This window comes from Gallus gallus, chromosome 11, assembly GCF_016699485.2.
Source record: "Gallus gallus isolate bGalGal1 chromosome 11, bGalGal1.mat.broiler.GRCg7b, whole genome shotgun sequence".
NCBI classification, from domain to species: Eukaryota; Metazoa; Chordata; class Aves; order Galliformes; family Phasianidae; genus Gallus; species Gallus gallus.
In genome coordinates this window covers 19,390,437-19,413,885 of record NC_052542.1, presented here as the reverse complement: position 1 = coordinate 19,413,885, position 23,449 = coordinate 19,390,437, and the positions used below count along the sequence as shown (strand labels likewise).

Below are 23,449 nucleotides of genomic sequence, written 5' to 3'. Positions count from 1 at the left end.
GACAAACTGATAAGAAAAAGATTGAACGAAAGCAAATTCAGTTAGCTAAGATTAACCTGGAGGAATATCTAGAATACAGAAATACCACTAAGCACTAAGATCAGTCATCCAAAGAGATAACTGAACACGCATGAATGGGCAAGATCAACCAAGAGATAAGGTACATAACACCACGTATTTACCTCTTATCTTTACAATGTTTTCTGTAATAAAAAAAAGTTCATCACTGACCCATTTTTCCCCCCCAAAAGTTTAAAAGGTGCCTCCTTATATAATGCTCTGCAATGTGGAACTGATAGCCTCAAAGCTACAGCCTAAGAGCTAAAAAAGGTAAGACAAACAACTAAGAAAAAGCAGAAGGAAACTAATTGATAGGAAGGAAACTAACATATTTCCAGTGCTTTTAAATTTTAATGATATTACCAAAATTTACCCTGTGAAAAGCTGACAAGCTTGCTTCACACTTGTACAAATACATGCAAATTATCTTAGCACACAGCACTACTGAGGAACACAATGAAGTGAAGCTCTGTTTAATTAGTGGAAGAACTCGATGTCATATCCATTTCATTCAAAGGAACAGCAGTTAAAATCTGCTACATCAGTGCTGTAACAGATACATCAATGAAGCCTGGTAATATAGGTATATAGCCAGATTACAACTCAAAGTTTTTACTAACACAGATAGCTTTCTGACTGGTATTCTTTTGCAAGGGAAATAAAAATAACTAAAAAACAAATCTGGATGCCCAATACCTTCTATCTAATCTTAACCTGATTTTAACACATGCTGAAGACAGTTTGCCATGCACTGCATCTCAGCATGCACTGGCCAAACATAGTGCAAGATTTCCTGGATCAAAGTGGAGGAATACTGTCTTGGAAAGAAGCAGATCTGCCATTTGCTTCTCCTGACACCTTCTCTAAACTATGGGTTACCCCATTCACACTAGCTGAAGTCAAATGTCTGGTTTTATCCTTAAGACAAACATGGGTTCTAACAGTCTGTGGCTTTCCTGTTTTTCATCAAAATGAATTTCCTACTCATTCACACTGTCACTCTCTGAAACTTCTTGTTTATAATGCTAGACTGCCTATCTTCAAAACTCTACTACTGCTGGAATGGCATCTGCCTTCAACAGCTCCCCAGCACATTGTTATAGAGAAAGAATGAAGATCATATACATCACCTATACAGCATCAGTACTTTGAAAGATTCCTTCCAGTCATAAACACGGAGGACACATGAAGGATTTCAACTTAAATAATAGCTGTTAAAATACCTTCTTAGCCTCAGCCATATAAATTTCCAGAAGTGCAACTGACAAATTATATGACAACCAAGGCCAGAGGATGGAGTATTTTATCCTACAACAGTCAGCACAGGTGTTCCTGTTATATCAGAATTGCTACATTTCAAACAACTCTTTTCTCTAGAAGAATCCAATTATGTAGAAATAATACCCACCCCTTCTGGTCACACAACTGGAATTGCCTTCACCTGTGCTCTCAGAGCTAACTGGGTCCTTTCCCAGGTGCTCAATCAGTGGTTCAGGCTATGACTCAACAGGTTCCATACAATGACTAACAGGATGCTTACTAACAAAAATGAACTGTGCCTCAAACACTAAGCAAAGCTCAACCTGAAGAACATTTTGTAGATCAAGAGCCCCATCAGCATCTCTCTCTTTTCCACAATTTAACTGAGGAACAGCACATCAAAAATAAGTCAAGAGACTAGCAAAATTCACACCATTCTCCAAATCTCTTCACTAAAATGGGGATAAGGAACACCAATTCCTTATTGCTGGGAACAGATCAACTATTATCTGCCTAGAATAAGTTACTTTAGAAGAACAGTATAGAAACTCCTTTAAAACATATGGCAATTTCCATAAGATACACAACTTTGAGATGCCATCCTAAAGTCATCCAGAAATACTCATACTTACCAGACTGTAGTTTAACTACTGCTCTGCAAGATACATCTGCAGCAAGGAGCAGACAACCCGGGTAAAGCAGACTAACTCTAAGTCTCATAACAAAGTACATAAGAACAGGTTCCAAACAAAGTGTCTTTATCATAGTCAAAACTAACTAATGCAGGTTCAGAACATGTGCGAGGGCAAACCTCAAAACATCTCAAAGCAGAACTTCACTCGTTTTGCTCCAAACTAGCCCATGTGCTCAGAACACATGAAGCATAGTGGTATACACACAGCATAGTAGCAATGAAGACTAACCTACCTGTCCAAAATGTGCAGGGTATCCCAGCATGTGCATATACAGCAGCTTTGCCACATTTCTGCATCTGTATGTGTTATCTTCCTCTCGGAAGGATGACCGGATAGCAGCACATTCCTTTTGAATCATCTCACGCTCTTCTGCCTGGGTTCTTGCTGTCCGGATGGTCCGGATCAGCTCCCGCAGTCTGATGGGGGCTGGCATCCTCTGGGAGAAGAAAAAAAGAGATCCATAAGCCTTCTACTGTACTTGACAACTTCATAATTGTCTCACTTGAGCATGTCTGTCTTTCTCCCCTTATAATTATATAAAACGAAGAATTAAAAAAAGGCAAACAGCTTCAGTAGCATGGTTAAAAGCAAACCCAAAGGCCACAGGGATTTCTTGTACCTTCTGGGAACAGAAGTTCTCGCAATTACCTTTCTAGAAACAGAAACTGCTATGCTTTGAACTAGCTATCAAGTGAACATTACATCCCAGTCCTAAATAGGTAAGAACAGTACTCAGCAAGGTATGTTCATGTTCATATTTTCTGACTCCCTCCAAAGAGGTTTGATCCTGAAATCATGACGATGTGGGACACAAGCCATCCTTTACAAAAAGCAATGCTGTTAAATAACTAGCAGAAGCTTTCAGACAGGTGTGTCAGAGAGCCAAGCTTCAAAAAAATCCCACATACTTGTGCCATGCATCCTCCTTCCTTTGAGAGGGAAAATACATCAGAAAATGCTGATAGAAGAGCAATATGAGCAGTGTGATGTATTCCAGAATCAAGCAGACACCATAGCTTTATCAAATACTAGCCAGAACAATCATTTCTTCAGAGGCAATGTGACAAAGCCTCTCTCATTACTGTTTGAAGATGACTGTTAAAAAAAAAAGCATATACTACATGAACTTCAGGTAGTTTCATTTTACCAGGTGGAACAGTGATGAGTACTACCTGACCTGGAGAGCAATGTATTCTCCTGAATATATTTCAAGAGAAAAATGTCTCCCCCCAAAAAAAAGTTTAGAAAGTTCAACTATAGAACCTAATTCTAGTTTATGCTCAACAAAGCAGACTTTTGCTTTTCATGAGGCTAAATCCACACAAACTTCTCTCCAGTCTTCTTTTATCCACACTAGACCGCAAGTATAGCTAAGTAATTCTTAAATCACACCAATGTGTAAAAAGTTACTCAACACGGCAGTCCATCACAGATCTTGTGTATGTCACCATCCTCCTAAAAATCAGGGCCCTAAGTTTTATGCACTACCATATCACAAAGAGAAACATTCAGACACTGTGCTGACTGGCTGGCATGGCACAACGTGTTTGACTGCACCACTGAGCGGGCAGGCTGGGAAGCACATCATTAGCAGGGCAACCTGTGTACTGCAACAGAAAAACAGACAGACAATGACTAAAGGTGGCCTCACAGTCAAGCAGCTGAATGTTGCTCTATGGATCTGAATTATAAATTTGGACTGCTACAGAATTCAATCCTAACACTAAACCTCCTTCAGTCAGGTCAACCAAACAGCCCCTCACATTCCAACTGCCCATCAATTTCCCAAGAGCTCAAATTTGCGGAGGTGCAAAGTATTACATTTTGAAAATTAAATGTAGAGATGTTTTATCTACAGAAATGCTTCCTCAAAGTACTGCGAAGTGAAGGATCAAGATATCTGGACTCCTCAATCCTCAGCCTTACCTCTCTATGAGCTGTAAGATTTGTGTCACGGTAATGTGAAGAAAACAAATTTATGCTGCCCAAGCACTCAGATGTCATACTAACAAGCATAGGAATGGTGAAGGGGAAGTAAGAAGGCTGCCTCCAGGATAGCATTTGAACTTGTGATACAAAAGGCCTTTGAATACTGTAATCACATTCTTTTAATATGAATTGTACTGTCTCAAAGGTTTTGAAAATCCACTGAAAAGATCTTCCTCACACAGCATCACATCCATATGCACACAGAAATCTTCAATTAGATGGGAATGTTTAAACCCTTAACACAGAATACTGCACTTAACTAACAGTGCTCTGATAGTGGCAGAGGCATAATCTTTCAACAGCAAGATAAGGCTGTAGCATTATGACAAACAGAACATGAAAACCCTGCTAAGCACCTGGAGCTACACTTTGGTACACACCTACTGTATGCCACCCGCCAAGAGTCCAGGTGCTAAAGCACTCATCTTGAAGGAACAAATAATTATTCTTGAAAATTTGGAAAAATTGGAAAATGATTTTCAATACTGCAACAAAATATATATGCTCAAAACAGAAGAACCACCAGCACTACCAGGAAGCCAGCCAGAAGCCTCAGAGCCCCAAAGGTTCTCAAACTAAAGGGAACTTAGTTCTATCCATTTGTCACAGCATTTCCCCCTATTTACATCCATAACAAAATACTTCTCCTATCCCAAGTTAAACACTTTTTCACTACCATGCAAAAAACCTCTGCTCAACACTTTGCATGGGAAACTTCAGAATGAGAAACTAAGATCGAACTATTAAAAAAAGAAAAAAAACACTAAGAAAATGAAAACAGTTTTAAATGCCTTGTAAAATTAAGGTAACTATGCAAGAGTTACTGCAAAGTAAGCTAGAGTTCCTATGTAGTATGTGCTAGCTTGTTGGCAGCTGTTGTCTGGATGCACTGCTTTACTCTGTAGTAATTAGCACAAAGCAATAAACATAAGTGCAAGATGGCACTGCAGACTGGGTAACATACTGACAATCACAGCCCACTATACATCGCAACAACCTGTCTTCAGGAGCATATCTTTGGAGATGAATACGTATAAAAATTTCAGGATGAGGTCTGTCTACTTCAGAAGTTATTCTGAAATCACGTAGGATGCCACCTCTCAAAATTCTACAAAACCTTATAACAACACCTGTTTAGTTTTAGCTTTCTATTTGATGTGCCACACTGGTAGAGGTCTCCGAGGCTTCTATAAAAGTTCCTCTTAATTCAAGTTGGCCCCTCACTTCTGTAGCAGTCTTCAACTCACATTGTTCTTTGACAGGAAGAACACCATCTACCAACTATTCAGCATCCTAAATGGGCACAGACAGAAAGCAGATCAGAAACACAGTGGCCCTACCAGGTCTGATCAAAGCTCACTCCATTTGGTATCCTGCTTCCCACAGCAGCAGAAGCCCGTGGAAGACTGGAAGAGGCAGGTCAGCATGCAGACGAACACTTCTGTTCTATTGCAGACTTCAACAATTTGCAGTACAAGAACTACTAAAGCAAAAAGACAATGTCAAGGCCTACAAAAAATAAAAATTAAAAAAAATCTGTTTTTATTTTGAATCCAGGTGAACTTCTAGAATCAAAAATATTCTGCAAGTCACAACTTGAGTTCCAAGCACAACACATGGAAAGAAAGTTCATTCATTTGTTCTACAGTTTCAAGTACTTGTTGCAGTTGATGCTCCCAATAATTCTATGGAGATAACAAATTATCTAGTTAATAATGCTAAGGAGCTCATGATTTTACACACTTCCATGGTAACCCCCCCCCCGTCTTTTCAATTTGAGACTTGCTGCCCCATATCTGAGTCATTCCATGACTGGTTATGTTTATTGCCTTGTCCGTATGGTCCGCAATTCTCCTGTGTCCTTCCTGAAGGATGGGTGGAAAGAAAGCCTCAGAAACAGCATTTAAAACACAGCTGTGCTATAGTACTTATTTGTAAAAAAAAAAAAAAAAAAAGGAAGAGTCCCTCCTCTTACTTCCCCGGGGACTTTTAACAGTCCCTCTGGGTATGCGGCCACTACAAAGTGCTCCGTTTATGTAGCAGTCTGACAAACACCAAAACAGCCCACTTAAGGCCCAGAATTTTTAAGCCTAGTCCACACCCCACACCCCTTCCCCTTCAAACACGCTTTTGAACTGCATTTGATAAGCTATGCTTTTGTTGGAAAACAGGGAAGAAACTGAACTAAAATAAAAACACTGCAGGCTGTTACAATGGGAAAGATTAACACAGTGGAAGGGCAATACCGGAGCATAACAACAAAGGGACCAGAGCAGATAGGCTGGTACTTCAAAGGTAAAATAACAGTGCTCGCCCATCTCCAAAGATCGAGGTTCACAGGAAAGACTCCACCAAGGAGGGATCTCCAACAAGAGATCCTTCCCAAGTGGCAGTCAGACCTTCAGTGAGGTCTAAGAGAGGTGCAGCTGGGCTCCACCCTTTCTAGTCACTCAGGTGAACTGCATTCACCTGTGCTCCCAGGGCTGACCGGGTCCTCTCCCCAGGTGCTCAATCAGTGGTTCAGGCCGTCATTCAACAGTTACCAGACACAGGCATATAGCACCACAGCCTGTAGGCAGTAACTTCATCATCATTAATAACCACGTCTTGTTAAAAACAATCACTTATGTGTAGGCTCACTCTGAAAGAGGAGATTGATTCCACTCTTTCCATTGCTCTACGGACAGCATCTCTGGGACCCAGCATGCCAGATGAGGCCATCTGCACATCTGAAAACCAGCGTGTTACCTTCCTCTACAAATGAGATGCCCTCAAACAGAACAGTTGAGCTTTTGAGGCACAAGGCAGTGTGAACAGACAGCTCTGGGAGAGCCAAGATGGAGCAGGAAAGATGTGAAGCATGGCCTCCTGCACTAAGTCACTCGTAATTGCAGAACCATCGGGTTACAGATCACCTCAAGCTTCTGCTCCTCAGAACTGAGGCAGCAGCAACTACAAGTTAAACAGTAGCATTGTTTGTCTGCAAATGTTTACAGTCTGCAAACAAACTAAAGTTTGGCACTAACTTGGTTTGATATCACAAGACCTTCTGCTCTCACACTGTACTTCAAGGGTTTATACATTGCTGAACACTAACTCCAGTGATTTGTTACAGTAGGTAGCGCTGCTTTCCCAGCCCTTCACATTCTGTAGGTATATCTATAGAGGGCTTTGTTTGTCCCAGTAAATCTGGCCCTGGACAACAGAAAGTAAACAGGCAGAAAGCCTGAATCACTTCAGTCAGTGGAAACAGCACCAAATGAAATTACCATACATTTGAAGTGCAGTCTAAGAACCTTCATTCTGCATCCTCCAATGTTAAGGCAGGACTTCCTACTTCACTGAGGCGGCAAAAAAAACAAAAGCCAATACTGAAGATCCAGTAAGATTTCACTGTCATAATCCATTCACTGAAGCAAGTGGGTAGGGATATTCGTAAGCATGGATTACATAAAGAATCAACAAATCACACTACAGAAACTTTTCCTCTAAACATCACATGGGCAGTAAAACAAGGAACCAGCAATTCAGAAAGCAAAGGATTAAAAGCTAAGAGTCTTCATCAGATAATGGTCAAGTTATGGAGCTTCCTGCTTTTTTCATCTAAGGGTGATATATTACACATACACTGCATGCTGGCAGTAAACACAGAGCAAACTCTTCCAGAGTAGCTGTACCTCTCACAGGTATCCTGCCCGACCAGAACTGCCAGCAAGGAAGACAGCAGGAAGGGAAGAGATACAGCCATGATTTATTTTCCAGCACTCAAACTTCTGCCTTCGTGCTGCAACTCCACATCCATACTCTTAAAAAAAAAAAGCAGTATTAAATCTTCCAGCATTCTTTAAACGCATCTTTCAATACTTCCTACAAAAAAAAAAGTTTCGCACAACCCCAGCTACAAAAAATGGTGTCTCCACCTCGCAAGAACAATCCCTTCGCATTCTTTGCAGCTTGAGCTACTTTCTTATGCAAACACATTTTCTTTTAGCCTTTCAGTGCAGAATTTCCATGAAATGTATTGTTCGCTTCCTCCTCCTCCCCATCAGGAAGGGTTTTCTTACTACCAAGAGATTCTCACTGCACTGATAGAAGCAAGCCACCAGAGCACACACATCCCCTGAAACAAACTTTGTGGAATGCCCTCAAGAGTGCAGGCTGCTCTTGAGGTAAAGCACCCCTACACTTTGAAGCCTTTCAGCCATACTGTGCTCATTCCAACCCCACATTCTCAACCATTTGAGAGAAACAGCTCCTGAATACAACCATTTGAGAGCTCTTACAACACAAAGCAATACTGACCTCATGCTGACCAAGCAGTATGTTTCACCTCCTGTCTCGGAAAAGTTAAAATGATCTAAGAGAAAATAGCTTAGATTTTGACAATTCTCCAGACTAAAGCTAGCTGACCTGCACTTGGAGGAGCTACATTACTCTCAGGAACTTTAATGGCAGCTCTGACACCACTGGCTTATCAGGTGATGCACCACAATGGTGATGACACAGATCTAAAGAGTAAATAATTACAAAACTGGGAGAAAACAAGCCTACAGGGACTGCTGGGGATGATAACTATCAAATCCACAATGCTCTGGCCTGCAGGTAGTAAGTCACATGACTCCTCCATACAATTAGCACTTTTTTGAAGGCTTGGTAGAAAAAAATCCAAAACAGAAGAACAATCAGAAGAGCTTGAATGGAGGCAACAAGGCTGCATAGATTCCTCCAGGATATAAAATATCAAATTCACACAAGATAGCAACTACCTCACCAGATATACAACAGACCAGTATGCATTTGCAGGTGTACAGCTAAGGAAAAGAAAACCCAACAACTTCTACTAAATGAAAAAGACTGCAATGACTCTACTTTTCTTGCTTCTATCACAAAACACATCTAAGTGTCGCCCCCCCCCCCCCTTTAGTCAAATCAACACAGAACAACGGGAAACAAACATTTTTCCACATTCATGCTGCCAAGCACTCCATAACTCGAAACTATACTCACTGAGAACAATGACAAGCAGTAATAGCAAGACAGGCACGAGGTCCCGCGGACTCCATGGATACGCAGTCAGCACTCTTTTATTAAGTTGCAGCATGATAAAAGGCACAAAGAGAATGAAAGAAGACTCCATCAAGCTCTAGAAGATGATTTATTGACAAGTACTTTTGATTACCCTGAGAGTATGAATGAAGGATGGACAAGGTGCAGCATGACTGTGCCACGACCTGTCAAGGCAGCCAAACCCAATGGTACCAGAATTCCACTGGGATCTGACACACAAGCATTCAGACTTCACTAGAGGAAGGAACTGAGGCCATGTATTAATCATCTGTTTACTGACAAGAGCTAAAACAAGAAGAATATTGAAGAACCATAAAATCAAAATATGAATAGGATTAAGAATTCAGAGCTATAAGACATAGTAAGCAACGTACTATAGAATCTGTCTCAGCATCAGACAGGATATTGAAATTAACCATTAACCATTTCAAATATTAAGAAAATCAGTCTCAGGTAACAACCACAAAGCTATTGAACAACAAACTGACATTAACAGTAAACTTGTACAGAACTCCACATTTCAGAGATGTGTTTCATCGCACAAGATGCCTAACAGATGACAACCATATCATCTAGGAACAGCACACCTTAAGTTTAACTTTACCTGAAGTTTAACTTTACCTGGCTTAAAACCTCTTTCAAAGTAGCAAGCCTTGTTTTTCAGGATTAATTAACACTTTTCCCTCCATACAGAACATACATACGTTCTTGTTCCTTCCGTGCCAACATAAATGGCAACACAAATTTTAAAAGCAGTCACCTCTGTAGCAATTGGACAGATCAATATGACAGAAAAAGGTGTTTCACCAGAGGTGTAATGACAGGAGGATCAGCACAATAGAAAAGTGCTATGAAGGAAGGGAAGAAGATTTCTTGCCTATATCAGAAGATTCCAGGTTAGCAGGAAAAAGCTCCACTAAGGAGAGATCTCCAGGAAGAGATCATTCCACAGCGGCAGTCAGTCCTTAAATGGGGTCTGAGAGGTGCAGCCAGGCTCCACCCCTTCCAGTCACACAAGCTAACTGCCTTCACCTGTGCTCTCAGAGCTAACCGGGTCCTTTCCCAGGTGCTCAATCAGTGGTTCAGGCCATGACTCAACAGTTCCCATACAACCTCTTTCCTCATTTTGTTTACAGCAGCACTCCATGGCTATTTCTTTGCTACATACACTCCAGAAATCAGGGATTATCCCTGAGTACCTGACAAGAATCTAACAGTAGAAACAACAGATTTTTTTCATACTTAATCAGTTTGAAGGCCTTATGCTTTAAGAAGCTCTCCTCCTGATAGCCAGCTACACAAAAAAGAGATATCTAACTCAGATTAGCTCCCGTGGTTGGACAATTGGTGCCTAAATTCCTCCCTCTCCAACTCAGTAATTCCAAAGCATTTCCTTTTATTACACATTATGTTTCTAACCAGGTACTTCCTCCTCACTTGCAGTCCTTTATTAGATGTTTGTATTGCTTTAAGTTTGAAGATTTTACTTAAAGAGGCCATCATCCCCAAAATATTTAAGTACAGAACCTCGCTACAAACCCACTTTAGAATACCACAGTATTCAAAGGCAGCTGGTCATCAATTAACATACCTGCAAGGAGCACACGACCCTACTGAAACCTCACATATAAAACATGCAAGTGCTTCAGTCAACCTACATTCAGCTATTGGAAAATTAAGCATCAAGACCCGTGAGCCTGGAACACGCAACCAACTTGAGATCTATTCCCCTGGAATCTCTTCAGAAATGTTAGCCTTTGTCTTACTACTAAAACCAAAGAATTTTTTTAATTAGTATTTCATTATATTAATGAACGCTTAAAAACAAGCTATCAGAAAGTCACTGCTTAAGAACTTGTTTAGGAGAGAACATCAATTTTCAATTCCTTGAACTGCGGCAACAGACAAAGCCCACTGTGGCGCTCCCAATTACCCACAGAATGGTGTGGCTCTCTGGGGGTGCGGCCTACGCTTCCCCTTCACATAAGATAGAACCCTGCTCACAGATTTCCCTGTGAGTTGCATTTTCAAACTCAGCTCATCCTACAGAGCAGCCAAAGAACACACAAGTGTACATTTTCAAAGAGATCTACAGTATACAAATTAAGTTGCCCTACCCCTAACTCGTGCAATCACACTCCTTAAAAAACACCCTGCACCCCAACTTTTGGGAAGTTACATAATTCAAACCTGACCCAACTCCAACTGCAATCAGTAACAGAATTCCCCTACTTGCTTCATTAGAACTGATCGAGCCTCCTGAACAGAAAAAGAAAGCAGAAGATATGTCTGGATGGCCTGTACAAAAGGAAAATCAGCAGTGGTTAACCAGAACAGACCGAAGTCCTCAACTGCACAACACTGCCAGGGGCCTTCACACTACTATCAGACAAATGAAAAGAAATAGAAAGTGGCACATCGGCAGTAAAAAGAGAAATAAAACACTACAAATAGAGATCAGCCTGTTGAGAAAAAAAATAAGAAAGAGATACTAGCATATTGTTTAGCATTATCAGTATTTATACAGAAAACAGCACACTCCTAACCAAGCAGCACCGCCATCATCACTAAGGGCAAAGGCAACACACAATAGTTCCTAAAAAGCAGCCAACCATACAACATTCAAAGGAGAACGTAGAGTGTCTCGAGAAAAAGCTATTTCCTACAACACAGGGAACTAATAAGTGGAAAATAAGTAACGCTGGGATATCAGAAGGAAATTAAGTTGTGTGTGTTGGGGGGGGGGGGGGGGGGGTAGAGGCAGGGAATAATAATACAAGGCAACAGAATTACTTTGCATTATACAAAGACTGGGGGGGCATGGGAAGGGAAAGAAGTATGGAAAACATGCCTAAAAACAGGAGCTGAAAAAGAGTCGCAGAGGATGTGATGGTCCCATGTACAGGTACACTGAAAAAAAACAAGAACGGCAGCACAAGAGTAATGTGCAGGCAAGGCAGCATGCGTGCCACTGCTTTGTGACTAAATCACACACCTTCCCCTACACTGCATCAAAACAAACTCTGCTGTACCGCCAGGTAACTACCACCTAGAAATGCTCATTGTGGACTTTATCTACAGCATCTCCAAAGTGCCAGATCAAGGCAAATGCTTCCAACATCAGTAATATTAGCAGATATTCACTTGCACTGCTCTTTTCTGAGCAACACCATTATATATTTGTTTAGTGATGCCAGAATTATCATCCAATAAATTAACACAACTATCATGATAGAAGAGACCGTTCTCCTCAAAGAACATCCCAGTATACTCTAGAACAAATTAACATCAAATTAACATCACTTTCAGGCAGAAGAGTTTACCCTCTTATTAAAGAAAACAGCTCATCACTGAAACGGCCTGAAGATGCACATCACCGATTCAAAAATAAGAGCAAACATTCGTGTAAAGGGAGGCACAAGATGCTATGCTGAATGCCATCAACCTCAGAAGTGATTAAGAATTGTATTAGCCCTCATACTTCGAAAGGCAACTTTCCAAACCTTAAGCTGTGCAGTCCGTCTGCATGTCTAAGAACAGACAGATTCAGCTCCTTTCTGCTGCTCACAGCCCTTTTTATTCCACAAATGAACTTACTGATCTCATCAGGTTACAGCGATGCTAATTCAAAACTCCTGTCTGCAAAGACGCTACCAAGATTGGGAAGGTTTACCTCTCACTCTCACTCATTGGCCAGGACACTGCCAACAAAAGTACGGCAGAACTCTGCTTTGATTACAGTGCCTTTTGGAAAAAAAGGTCAGATTAGAAGTCACAGGAACAAAGAAAGGAAAGAGAATGCCCTTCTATCAAAAAAAAAAAAAAAAAAAAAAAAAAAAAAGGAGGCAACCTGAAAGCTACCCTGTGCACCAGGGCCAGGAAAGCTGGATGCCCTCACAAACAGACTTTCGTTCCTGTTGTCAGCTCACAGGAATTTAAGTATGTTCCTTTCCTCCTCCCAGCACAGCCAAACTGAGGGCTCTCACTGCACACTGCCTCCGACGAACAAAGCCTCCTGCCTTCATTCAGCTCTCAGGTATCCACTGAAATGCACTGTTTGAAGATCGAGTACAAGCAGGAAAAAGTTCGGTGGTAGAAAGGGAAAATGCAAATAGAGGAAAAAATACAGTTTACAGAAAGGGGGAAGAAAAGCAAACGAGCATGCAGAAGATCGAGATTTCCACTACTGCATAGAATCAGAACAGGGAAAAAAAAATCTTCAACCTGTCATTTTAAACACCAGATGAATGGAGTACTACGCAGTGTGAAGTGTATCCTGCTTTGCTTAAGCTGGTGAGTGTCAAATGCCCCTTCCGGTCCCGCACGTGAAACGCCCTTCCAAAGCACTTCCACTTAACTCCCTATTTTTCCATTCAGAGTTCAAGCCTTCGAAACCGAACGCTCCACGAAGCCCTGAAAACGCCGCTTCTTATAGGACCGCAAAACAAACAGCCGTCCTATCCACCAGCTTCCAAACCAACGCCTACCGTTAAAACAATCACGGTTTGCCTCGGGGCTTCTGAGGAAGAGAGAAGGCTCCAAGAAGGATCCTAACACCCGTGCCGCCTTTCAGCCGCCGAGCTGAGGCCGTTCCCTCCCGGCGGAACTCCCGCAGCACTCCCACGTTCTCCACGCAGCGCCGCGCGGCGTTACCGAGCCCAGCGACGGAGCTGTGCAGCGCAGCGGCCCGCGCTTGCCGCTGAGACCCAGAGGCCGCGAGAAGCGCTCCCCTTCGCCTCCGAAAGCCCCGAGGCGGCGCAGGCTGACGGCCCGGAGCACCGAGTGGAGGCAGCAGGAACGGCCGCGACCGAGCGAGGGCGGGCGGAGCGCGAGAAGCCGCGGGAGGGCGGCCGCAGCCGGCAGAGGGCTGGGAGGTACGGCGGGCGGCGCCCCGGGAGCGGCGCGGCGGGGCTCGCGGTCCCGGGCCGAGGGATCCTGCGGGCCGCGGGCAGCGCCGACCGAGAGTCCGCCCAGCCGCCGCCGGGAGGAGGGGTGGTACCGGAGAGCGGAGCGGCGGCGGGAGGACGGGCGTGCAGCGCGCGCCGGGCAGATGGGGGCAGCGGGCGAGCGCCGCGGCCCCACTCACCGGGCCGGTCCCTGGAGCGGAGGCAGCAGCAGGAGCCAGGCATTCAAAATGGCGGCGGCTCGGCCTCAGCACCGATACCGCAGGCGGAGGGATCCGCGCGCCGGAACGCTCCTCTCAGCCTCCCGACCTCTGCCGGCGTCGGTCCCGGAGAGCGGCCGAGCAGCCTCTGCCGCGGCGGCGCCGAAAAGGAGCGAGATGGGCAGCGCCGAGGTGGAAAAGGCCCCGCGCACTATTTTTCCCGGCGGAAGCACACGCGGCGTTGGCTCTCGAGGAGCGGAGCGAGCGCTCCGTGGCAGTCGCTGATGACGTCACGCGCGGGGCGGTCCCGCGGAGCGCTGCCCCGTGGTGCGGCCGTGCGGGCGGCGCGCTCGCAAGCTGCGTTCCGCGGTGCGGCGGGAAGGAGGCGGCCCCGGGGCGGGGCGGGGCTTAAGGCAGGCGCTGCCGCGGCCGGGGCGCGTGCCGCATAATAGTACGTTCGGAAGGTGCGAACTTTACGTACGGGCGGATCGCTCTGAGAGGACGGGACGCGGCGGGACCCGCGTACGCCCTCCTTACGGTGGCGGTCACGTTAAAAGCACGGTCCGGCATTCCCCATGTGCCGCGGGCAAATCGCTCTGCCGCCCGTTCTGCCAACAGGAGGGGCCGTGCGACAGCCGAACGTCCCCACGTCCCCGGTTGCTTCTTTTTTTTTTTTTTTTTTTTTTTTTTTTTGTTTTTGTTTTACAGTTTGTGGGGAAGGGGGGGAATCAACCGCACCGACTGCACGGCGCGCGCCGGGGGCTGCGGGGAGTGGAACGCTGCGGCGCTGGGGGGGTTCAGCGCACGGCAACGAGAGCGGGATGTCGAGGGACCCCTCGCTTCGGCCCGGCTCTTTCCCACGCGCCCTCGGATCTTTTGTCACCATAAAAGTCAGTGAATGCCACGAAACGACGAACGGGAGCTGAGGTAGCACCGGGAGCGGCGCCCGCCCGAGCGCGGGGTGGGGAAGGGAAGGGCCGGGGAGGGCGGCGGCGAATCCCGGAGCGGCGCTCAGCGCGTGAACCGCCCCGAGCCGCGATTCGAACCGCCCGCACCGGGGTCAGCCGCGCGCCGTGCTCCTGGGACGGCGCTTCTCCGAACGGGCGCCTCACCCGCCCCCGGGCCGCTCGGAGCCGGCCGCGCTCTCTCCCGCGGCGGAGCGGCCTCCGGCGGCGGTCCGCCCCCGTTCTCTCGGCCGGCGCCCGGTCTTCTCCTTCCGAAAGCCGCGGGTCGCGCAGCCCTGAGGTCGCCGCGGCAACCGGCGCTGCGGGCGCCCCTCGGCGTCACCGCCACTCCCCCCGGCGGCCCGTGAGGCGCTTCCGGCGCGCGGGGCCGTGCGTCATCACCGCGCGCAGCAGCGCGGGGAGGGGCCGGGCCGGAGGCGGCCGCGGGCGGCGGTGGGGCCGATGGGGGTCGCGGAGGAGGAGCCGGGCGATGGCGGGTGAGCCGCGGGCCGCGGCGGGCGCCGGGCGGGCCTACGGAGGTGGGGCGTGGCTGCGGCGTCTCGAGGCCGGCCGGGCCGGGCCGGGCAGGGCAGGGCGGGGCGGGGCGGGGCGCGGCCGAGCTCGGGCGCCCTCTGTCCCCGGGGCTGGAGCTGCGGGGCGGGGTCTGGCCCGGCCCGGCGGTTCTCGCCGTCTCGGCGCGGGGCTGCGAGGCTCGTTCCGTGCCGGTGGCTCGGTCCCGGTTCGGCGGCGGGTCCGGGGCTCACGGCTCCCTCTGTTCCCGGTGCAGGTGAGGCGGCGGCCGGCGGTGGGGATCCGGGAGCCGGCGTGCGGCAGCCCCTTCGGGTGCCCCCATGAACGAGCGTCGCGGCCGGGGCTGCCGGGACACCGTGGGGCACCATGAGAGCGGGCCACGAGCGGAGCCAGGAGTGCCTCCCGCCAAAGAAGCGGGACCTTCCCGCCGCCAGCGCCGGCACGGAGGCGGGACGGGCGGGGGGTGCCCCGGCTTCGACCGAGGGCCCCGAGTGGGCCCGGACAGTTGGGTCGAGCGCTGTGGCTCTACGCTATGGCCCGGGGGAGGCGGCAGAGGCGGTAGCGGGGCTGACGGTGGACCAGTACGGGATGCTCTATAAAGTGGCAATGCCGCCTGCCACCTTCTCCCCTACGGGCCTGCATCCCGTGGTGAACGTGAGCCCCCTGACTCCCACCTTCAATGTGACCTCGCCAATAATCCAGCACCCGGGGGTGCCGTACCCTCCCATCCATTATGCGCAGATCCCTCCGACGTCCTTACAGTTCATCGGCTCGCACTACACGGTGCCCTATGCTGTCCCTCCTGGTTTCCTGCCTAGTCCTCTCCTGTCTCCTTCTAGCAACCTCACCGCCTCTCATGTCCCCCACTTTGTGCCATATGCCTCTCTCTTCACGGAAGAAGCTGCTCCTTCCCCCCAGACTACCTCTCCTACCCACAGCTTCAACAAATCTTCTGCGGTCTCTCCTGGCCAGATGCAGCACCATGCTGGGACCCAGCCACTAGATACCGCACCAGGTAGGATTCCTGTTTATTATCAGATGTCTCGCCTCCCATCTGGGTATTCAGGATATGAGACACCTACAGCAGGTGGAAACCCAGATTCTTCTCAGCAAGACAGTCAGCTGAGTTCAGAGGTAGCTGCCGCCAATGGTGAACAGAGACATCTGGAGCACAATGTGGTGAGGAGGACCAGCGAGGCTGCGGACTCTGCCAGCAGTAAAGCTGAAGACTGTCTGCCAGGGTCAGCAGTGAGATGTGTTGTTGATGGACAGTTTCTTTCAGGTTACCAGACGTTCAGAACAGAGGTTTCTGTGCCAGCACATAGAAGCACGCCAGACGCTGATCTGGAGGTTCAGAGGGTGGTGGGGGCGTTGGCCTCTCAGGATTACCATGTTCTGTCAGCCCAGAGGAAAGATGACCCAAGCCCTTTAAACCTTTGCCATAATATCCCTAATCAGCAGGGGGAGTCGAAGGACATTTTGAGGAATGCAGTGGAAAGGGGTGCTGCTGAGAAGAACCAGTCCAGGAGTCCATACGTTGTATCCCCTGAAGAGATGGTTAGACAAAAACAATTAACCAAAGGAATGGTGATAGCTAACGGCAAGCCAGTCCTGGTTCCAGCTGGCTCTGAGCCCATTAGGTCTTCCATTTCAGAAGCCCTGGTGAGGCAGAGCCCAATTGTGCAGGCTCAAGGAGGCATGCTTGAAAAGGACCTGGCCCAGCTGCAGCCTCCCGGCTCCTCTCGCTTGCCCTCTCACTTCATGAAAGGAGCCATCATCCAGCTGGCTACAGGAGAGCTGAAGCGGGTGGAGGACTTGCAGACTCAAGACTTTGTTCGCAGCGCAGAGGTGAGCGGAGGCCTGAAGATTGACTCGAGCACTGTGGTGGATATTCAGGACAGCCAGTGGCCTGGGCTTGTCACATTGCATTTTGTGGTTGGGGAGCAACAAAGTAAAGTAAGCATTGATGTGCCCCCAGAGCATCCCTTCTTTGTGTATGGCCAGGGCTGGTCCTCCTGTAGCCCAGGGCGGACTGCTCAGGTCTTTGCTTTGACCTGTCACAGGCTGCAGGTGGGTGATGTCTGCATATCAATCAGTTTACAGAGCATGAACGGCAACTTTGCTTCTCAGGCTAACTACCCTTTCACAGATCAGTTAATATCCACCAGGGAGAGATCTGAAATAACTGCTCAGGGGTCCAGAGAACCATCTGACAGAGCTGCTGAAAGGAAGACCCAGACAGAAAGGGAAAATGCAGCTCAGAGCTCTCGTGAAGAACCTTCTCAGCCTGAGACTGGCAGTCAGCACAGCTGGACAGCCCCAGGCTTCCAAAGATACAGCGTGCAGGCAGAGGAGCCGCGTCACTCTCTGCTCCGTCCCTCTTTCATTCCCCAGGAGGTCAAGCTGTCTATTGAAGGGCGTTCTAATGCAGGGAAATGATCCCTTTATGGTTGTGAGCTAGGGCATCCCCTGTGGGTGAGCCTTACCTACATCGGGTGGAGAAATTGCACAGACTTTGTGACAGGTTCACCAGCAAGGCTGCTTTCTGCCCTGCAGAACTGGATTTATTCCAGTTCAGTGTCTGACCAGTTCCTCTTGGGGAATATGGGGGGCTCCAGTGCCTCAGGAAGCAGCAACAGGCCAGCTGGGGTAGAGAACGGATGTGCTCATGAGCTTGCAATGAGAGCATCCAGAGGCTGGGCTTTCTTGCACCTCTCTGAATAACTGATTCCCTGCAGGGCAGGGTCTAAGCATTCAAGGAAGGTAGAGAGATGGGAAAGGCAGACATCGCTTAAGGTAGTAGATAAAATTGCTGAAGATTTTATTCCTCCTTTCTCTTGATGGGAAGAGATGGGTCTCCTTTGAAGTTTAGGGGGCTCTACTCCCACTATCCCCTTTCTTCACACATGCACTTTAAAAGGACCGTTCACCAATGGAGCTCTTGAGGGCAGGACGCAGATGCTTCTCTGATGGTTCTGTTTAATGTCTCTTCCACTGAATCCAACTGCTCTTTTTGCAAAGAACATACAGAGATTTCCATGAATCACATAAATTCAAGAGGAAGGACCAAAAGGATGGATTTGGGTGCAGGTGGATAGAGAACTTGAGCACTTGAGATGGGACACAGAATGGGAGACTTCAGTTTCCTGCTATGAAATATTTTTATTGTCACCAAAATTATTTAAATATGTCACCAAATCTAATCTTCCTTCCTGTGTTAATAACCTTAAAAACAAAAACCTCTTGGGCGTAAGGCTTTTATGCTTAGTCTACAGGTGAATGGGGTTAGGGTTTTTTTTATGTTGTTTTGTTCTTGTTTTTGGAAAGCTAGAGTAACACATATTTAGCATTCTCAAGTGAAAATGAAAATGCATCCTTCTACTGTAAGAAGACCGAGACTATTGTGTAATTAAATCAGAAGCAGAACTTTACAGATGGCTAGTTCTTCCCTGCAGGCAGTCTTCTGAATAAACTGTGGACAACAGACAAGTGTTTTTGCATGTGCAGGCAAAGTACAGATCTTCTGCTAGGGACTCTAAAAATACCACAGCATTGTAAGGCATTTTGGGGTGTTCTTCTGTTGTTCTGATGCTTCATTCTGGAGTTCCTCTGTGGAATTGAGAATAGTCTTTTTCACAGTGAGATTTAACAGAAGTGTTTATTAATACTTTGTGGTGGTAATAACACTCCATTTAGGTGAAAGTTCCTGTAGTTACACTAATTTAACCTCTCTGGTGCTGTGATATGACACCGGCTGTAACTGCTTAGATAGAATAAAAAAGTCACTATTTTGTTGAGAATAAGAGTCTTCACCGGCTTAGCTTGGGTTTAAATATTCCTTGTATTACGGTGCCCATGGCTGTGTTAGGTCCAGGCTTTTGAGGGTTTCTTTTCAGTGTGGGGATCCCCGGAGAGCTGCTCCTGATGTTAGAGTACCATTTTCTGTCTCCCTGTTCTCACTGTGCTGAGGGTTCCTGCCAGGCGTTCCGATGGCAGCGCACTGCTCCTCTCACCATCTTCCCGCTCAGCTCGCTTGCAGTGCTGGTCCAAATGCCGTCCAGAAGGGTGTTCTCTAAACATTTGGCTTCAGTTGGCTGCATGATGAGGATGTTCTGCACAGGTGCTAGGCAAGCTAGAGAGTCTCCTGAATGGTTCTTCCACCAATGTGTTTTCCTACTACATTGCTAGCCATTTCTATTGCCTTTGAAATGCCTGCACCAGGAAAACAATGTATTTTCACGCCTTAGTTGAGATATGCTCTGTTCACGACTTCAGTGTTTGTGCCTCACAGGGTTTCTCCAGAGTGAGGATGCTGCCTGTGTTGTGCGTAGCTTTCTTCCAATGACACACAGCTTATGATCTCATCAGCTGCATTCGGAATTGTACAAAGTCATGGTGATGCTGTCACGTGGAGGTTCTGCCTCCTTGGCCTGTGGGAAGGATGTTGTCTTCATGGCACTGTTTGTCAGTGAAACGACCTGTCTGGGCCCTGGTGCCTGGCTGTCACTTTGTGTGATTCACTGTTGCTATTCCTTGAAGTCTTACACAATGGCCTTGACTAATGCTGGTTAGTATCTCATGCTCAGGAAATTCAGGGTGTCTGCATTGAGACCAGACGGCAGAGCAGCCTGGGTTCTCTTGCCCTTCTTTGCATGGTGCATGCGGAGCAACTCAGAACTGTGGTAGGCAGCTGAGGAAGGGATCTTGCATTAAGTACAGCCAATGAATGTAGAAGGGATGATGCATACTCAGAGTGTTTGCACAGCTGAATGGTGCAGAACCTCCTGAGCACCTGTTCAAAGGCAGAAGTCACCGAGAGTTTGGTGAGCCTGCCTTGTCTCTTGTATGTCACTGTACCTACTGCTTGTAGACCTCCAGCACTGGGCAGCAGTCTGAAAGAGCTGGTGTGTGAGGCAAGATGCTGCCAAGCGAGAATAGCTCTGTACTTTGGGCAGCTAGAGGGCTGTGCCTGTGCTCACCATGGTGTTTTCCTGCCACCAGTCTGACTGTGCCTGTTGAGTATGGTTCTGAGCTCTTCAGAGGAGACTGGGGTGCGTTTGACCTTGGGATTTCTATCCAGATTCCCTGCTGCTGAGTGTGTTTCAGCTGCCAGCTCTTCTATTCTCTGGAAGCAACAGCTGGGAGTATGTCTCATGGATGGGTGTTAAGATGAAGGATTTTGTCATCTCGGCTGCTTGCTACAGCAGCCGTTGTCAGGATGGGAACACAAGAGGCCCTCTAGCCCTTCTGAACAGTAGTTGTAGTCACTGGAACCTTTCCTTACTGGATTGGGCTGCAATGCTCACCTGCTGCGGTGGTGGTTGTGTTGTGTTCAGGCTCTCCCAAGACAGGGAGTGTGAGACAGGCTCTGCTGTGGGCAGAAAGACTGTGAATGAACCCGTGGAGGAAGCATCAGTTTCTTAGGCTTACAGGGGTAGGAGAGAGAAAGACAGGAAGAGATTGGAATCAGCTGGTTATCCAGGCAGAGATGTGACAGGCTTACTAGAGAACCGTTTTCCTGCTGCTGTTGTGAAGGGAGGGAGATCTGTGGTCTGTCCTAACTGGAGGAGGAGATGTCCTGGCCTTGGTCTTACCCAGCTTGCATGGAGGTTGTGGGAAGAGTCTGAAGGATGCAATAATGGGTGTCTGTAGCCATCTGTTCCATCTCATGAAACATTCCTTGGGTCAGCTGCCCAGCAGAGGCCAGGCCTGCTTTCAGGCCAAGCGTACATTGTTCCTCCAGGAACGTGAGATTTGCTCCAGGTGACGAGCACTCATCACTACCAGACTATGCAGAGGAAGCTCTGTCTGGAAAGGAGGAAGGCTGCAGAGGTCCCTTCTCCTTTCCAGCAGGTGCACAAGTATAATGCACTTTTCACATTAAGTGTCCCCGACCCTCCTGTCCCCACCCCACACTTGAAGTCACTTTCCCCAGTAGAGAACTAACAAACCTTATTACTCAGAAAATATTTTAAATGAAAACTGCAGCAGCTTGAGTAGCCCAAATGCTAGTTCCTGCCCATAGCAGTACATGTGCCTTTCCCTAGCATCACTCACAACTGCTCTTTGCCTTTCAGGCTGTCTTGGGCCTGAAACTTTGCAGAAGCTGCTCAGATGGCTACGAATGCACATTCTGTACAGAGTTTGGCCCAGGATGTGTTCCATGTAGGGCTTAACATGCTGATGGTTGACTCCTCCACGATCTTCATGTCTGTCCACATAGGACAGGGCTTGCCCCGACGTCCCAGGCTGCTGCTGCCCCACCCTGCCAACACGCCACGCGCATTTGGGTTGCTTTCTGCCTTTGTGGCACCTCAGAGCCAGGGAAGGGTCTGCCCACATGAAGCAGAGAAAGATGTGTGGCACTGGGGGACCAGCTGGGCTGCCCTGACACAAGGAGGTCTTTGTAGATAAGTGCTGATCCCTCAACTATAATCCCAGTTATGTAATGGCTGTATTAACATGTAACCGACCGCATTGTATCTAAAGCCTTAGAACTAGTCAGGTGCTCCTCTCCAACCTTGCTCCCACCCCTTTCCTCCTACCTGATCTTTAACAAAGCATTAATAATTCTAAGGATAATCTCTATTTTGTTGTGCTTTTTTTGTAACTGTTTTAAATAAATCAATTTGTACTGTATATTTGTACTTTTGGTGAGATCCTTCTTCCTGTTTTACCATTTTAAGTCTGTACTTGGCTACACACAGATTGTATTTTTATTGTTAATGCTCTTATGAATATTCCATTTAACTTGTTGACTCTGTAAACACAGTATATATCTATCTATCTATATATATATAAACCAATAGCTTTTCCTTTGGTGTTTGAGACTTTTTGCTTGTCTGTGGCATCAGCGATCACTTGGATGTGGGTTCTGTGGTCTTACACAGTGATCGGGGATCTATAGCCTCAGCTGTAGTTTGCACAGCAAAACAACACCTCTGTTGGCCAAGCAAAACATACATTGGAGAGTAATAGCAACTGCTGCAAAGAGCAAAGTCAGCTTGGTATGACAATGGAGGTAAGAATAAAAGTGAGAGATCAGCTCGAAGAACAAAAGAGGATATGAAGAAGGTAAGATGGAGCCAAACAGTTTCTTGCCAGATCTACTGGCATTTTCCAAAGAGACTGAGGCCTCTGGAAGTCAATTCTTTGTGGAGAATGAGAAGTTAAAACAACTTCTGAGTGTTGAGAAAAATGTAGGCTTCAAAAAATTAAAAGCTTTTTGTAGCAAGTTAGTTTTGTGTCAAGATAAAAGGAGCAGTGTGTATTCCAAAGGCAGTTATTCTAAGCGTTTAAGTGTGGCCTTCAAAGAGTCCCATCAAGTTTTTGAAAAAACAAGTTGTTTCTGACCAGTCTGCCCAAAAGGTTTTGTTTCTTGTTTTAACTCAGGTTCGAGATGAGATTCTTGTGGCCATTTCTGACTTAATGCAGAGACAGCTAACTCCCCACTACACAGATGTACTGCAGGCCTTCGCTGGAAGCGTGGTCTCCAAGGCACCACATGCAGATGTGTATCACAGCAGCAGTGGGCTGAAGTTTGGAAAGCTACAGCATAAAATTTTAGATGCTCACTCTTAAACCACCATTCTCTTAAATGGGGAATGTATGACCTCTCTGCCCCTTCGCTTCCCAGTTCTGCGCTAACATTTTGCCTTTTACAGTTTAAACTTGCTTAGGTTTAATTTCCATAGTTGCATAGTTTTATAGTTATTTGTAGCAGCAAGGGGAACATTTCCATATAGGTACAAACCACTATTATGTTCTGCACTGGCTGCTTCTGGGCTTAAATTCACTGC

The 23,449-nt window shown here is 47.1% G+C and overlaps 2 protein-coding genes across 6 annotated transcripts in view; one reads left to right on the top strand and one right to left on the bottom strand.

Moving 5' to 3' along the window:
- AP1G1 (adaptor related protein complex 1 gamma 1 subunit) overlaps positions 1 to 15,463 on the bottom strand; it is a 43,004-nt gene extending 27,541 nt beyond the window's left edge. Inside the window, exons 1-2 of one of the 5 annotated variants that reach the window (XM_046899523.1) lie at positions 15,231 to 15,463; positions 2,248 to 2,451 (exon numbers count right to left, since the gene is read on the bottom strand). In XM_046899523.1, the coding sequence (XP_046755479.1) occupies positions 2,248 to 2,448 (201 nt within the window). In that variant the 5' untranslated portion in view covers positions 2,449 to 2,451; positions 15,231 to 15,463. Of the gene's footprint in view, positions 1 to 2,247; positions 2,452 to 5,344; positions 12,322 to 13,558; positions 14,225 to 15,230 lie in introns of those variants that run through there. The other 4 variants (XM_025154203.3, XM_015292600.4, NM_001006132.2 and 1 more) reach the window with 4 other exon arrangements.
- Positions 15,464 to 15,491: 28 nt separating this feature from the next.
- Positions 15,492 to 22,465, top strand: ATXN1L (ataxin 1 like). Its single transcript, XM_015292701.4, has 2 exons — positions 15,492 to 15,616; positions 15,907 to 22,465. The coding sequence occupies exon 2, from the start codon at positions 16,017 to 16,019 to the stop codon at positions 18,087 to 18,089; it is 2,073 nt and encodes a 690-aa protein (XP_015148187.1). The 5' UTR covers positions 15,492 to 15,616; positions 15,907 to 16,016; the 3' UTR covers positions 18,090 to 22,465.
- Positions 22,466 to 23,449: the final 984 nt, after the last annotated feature.

What these genes read in the sequence shown, in the direction of transcription:
- ATXN1L (XM_015292701.4), top strand. Translation starts at nt 16,017, where the DNA reads ATGAGAGCGGGCCACGAGCGGAGCCAGGAGTGCCTCCCGCCAAAGAAG.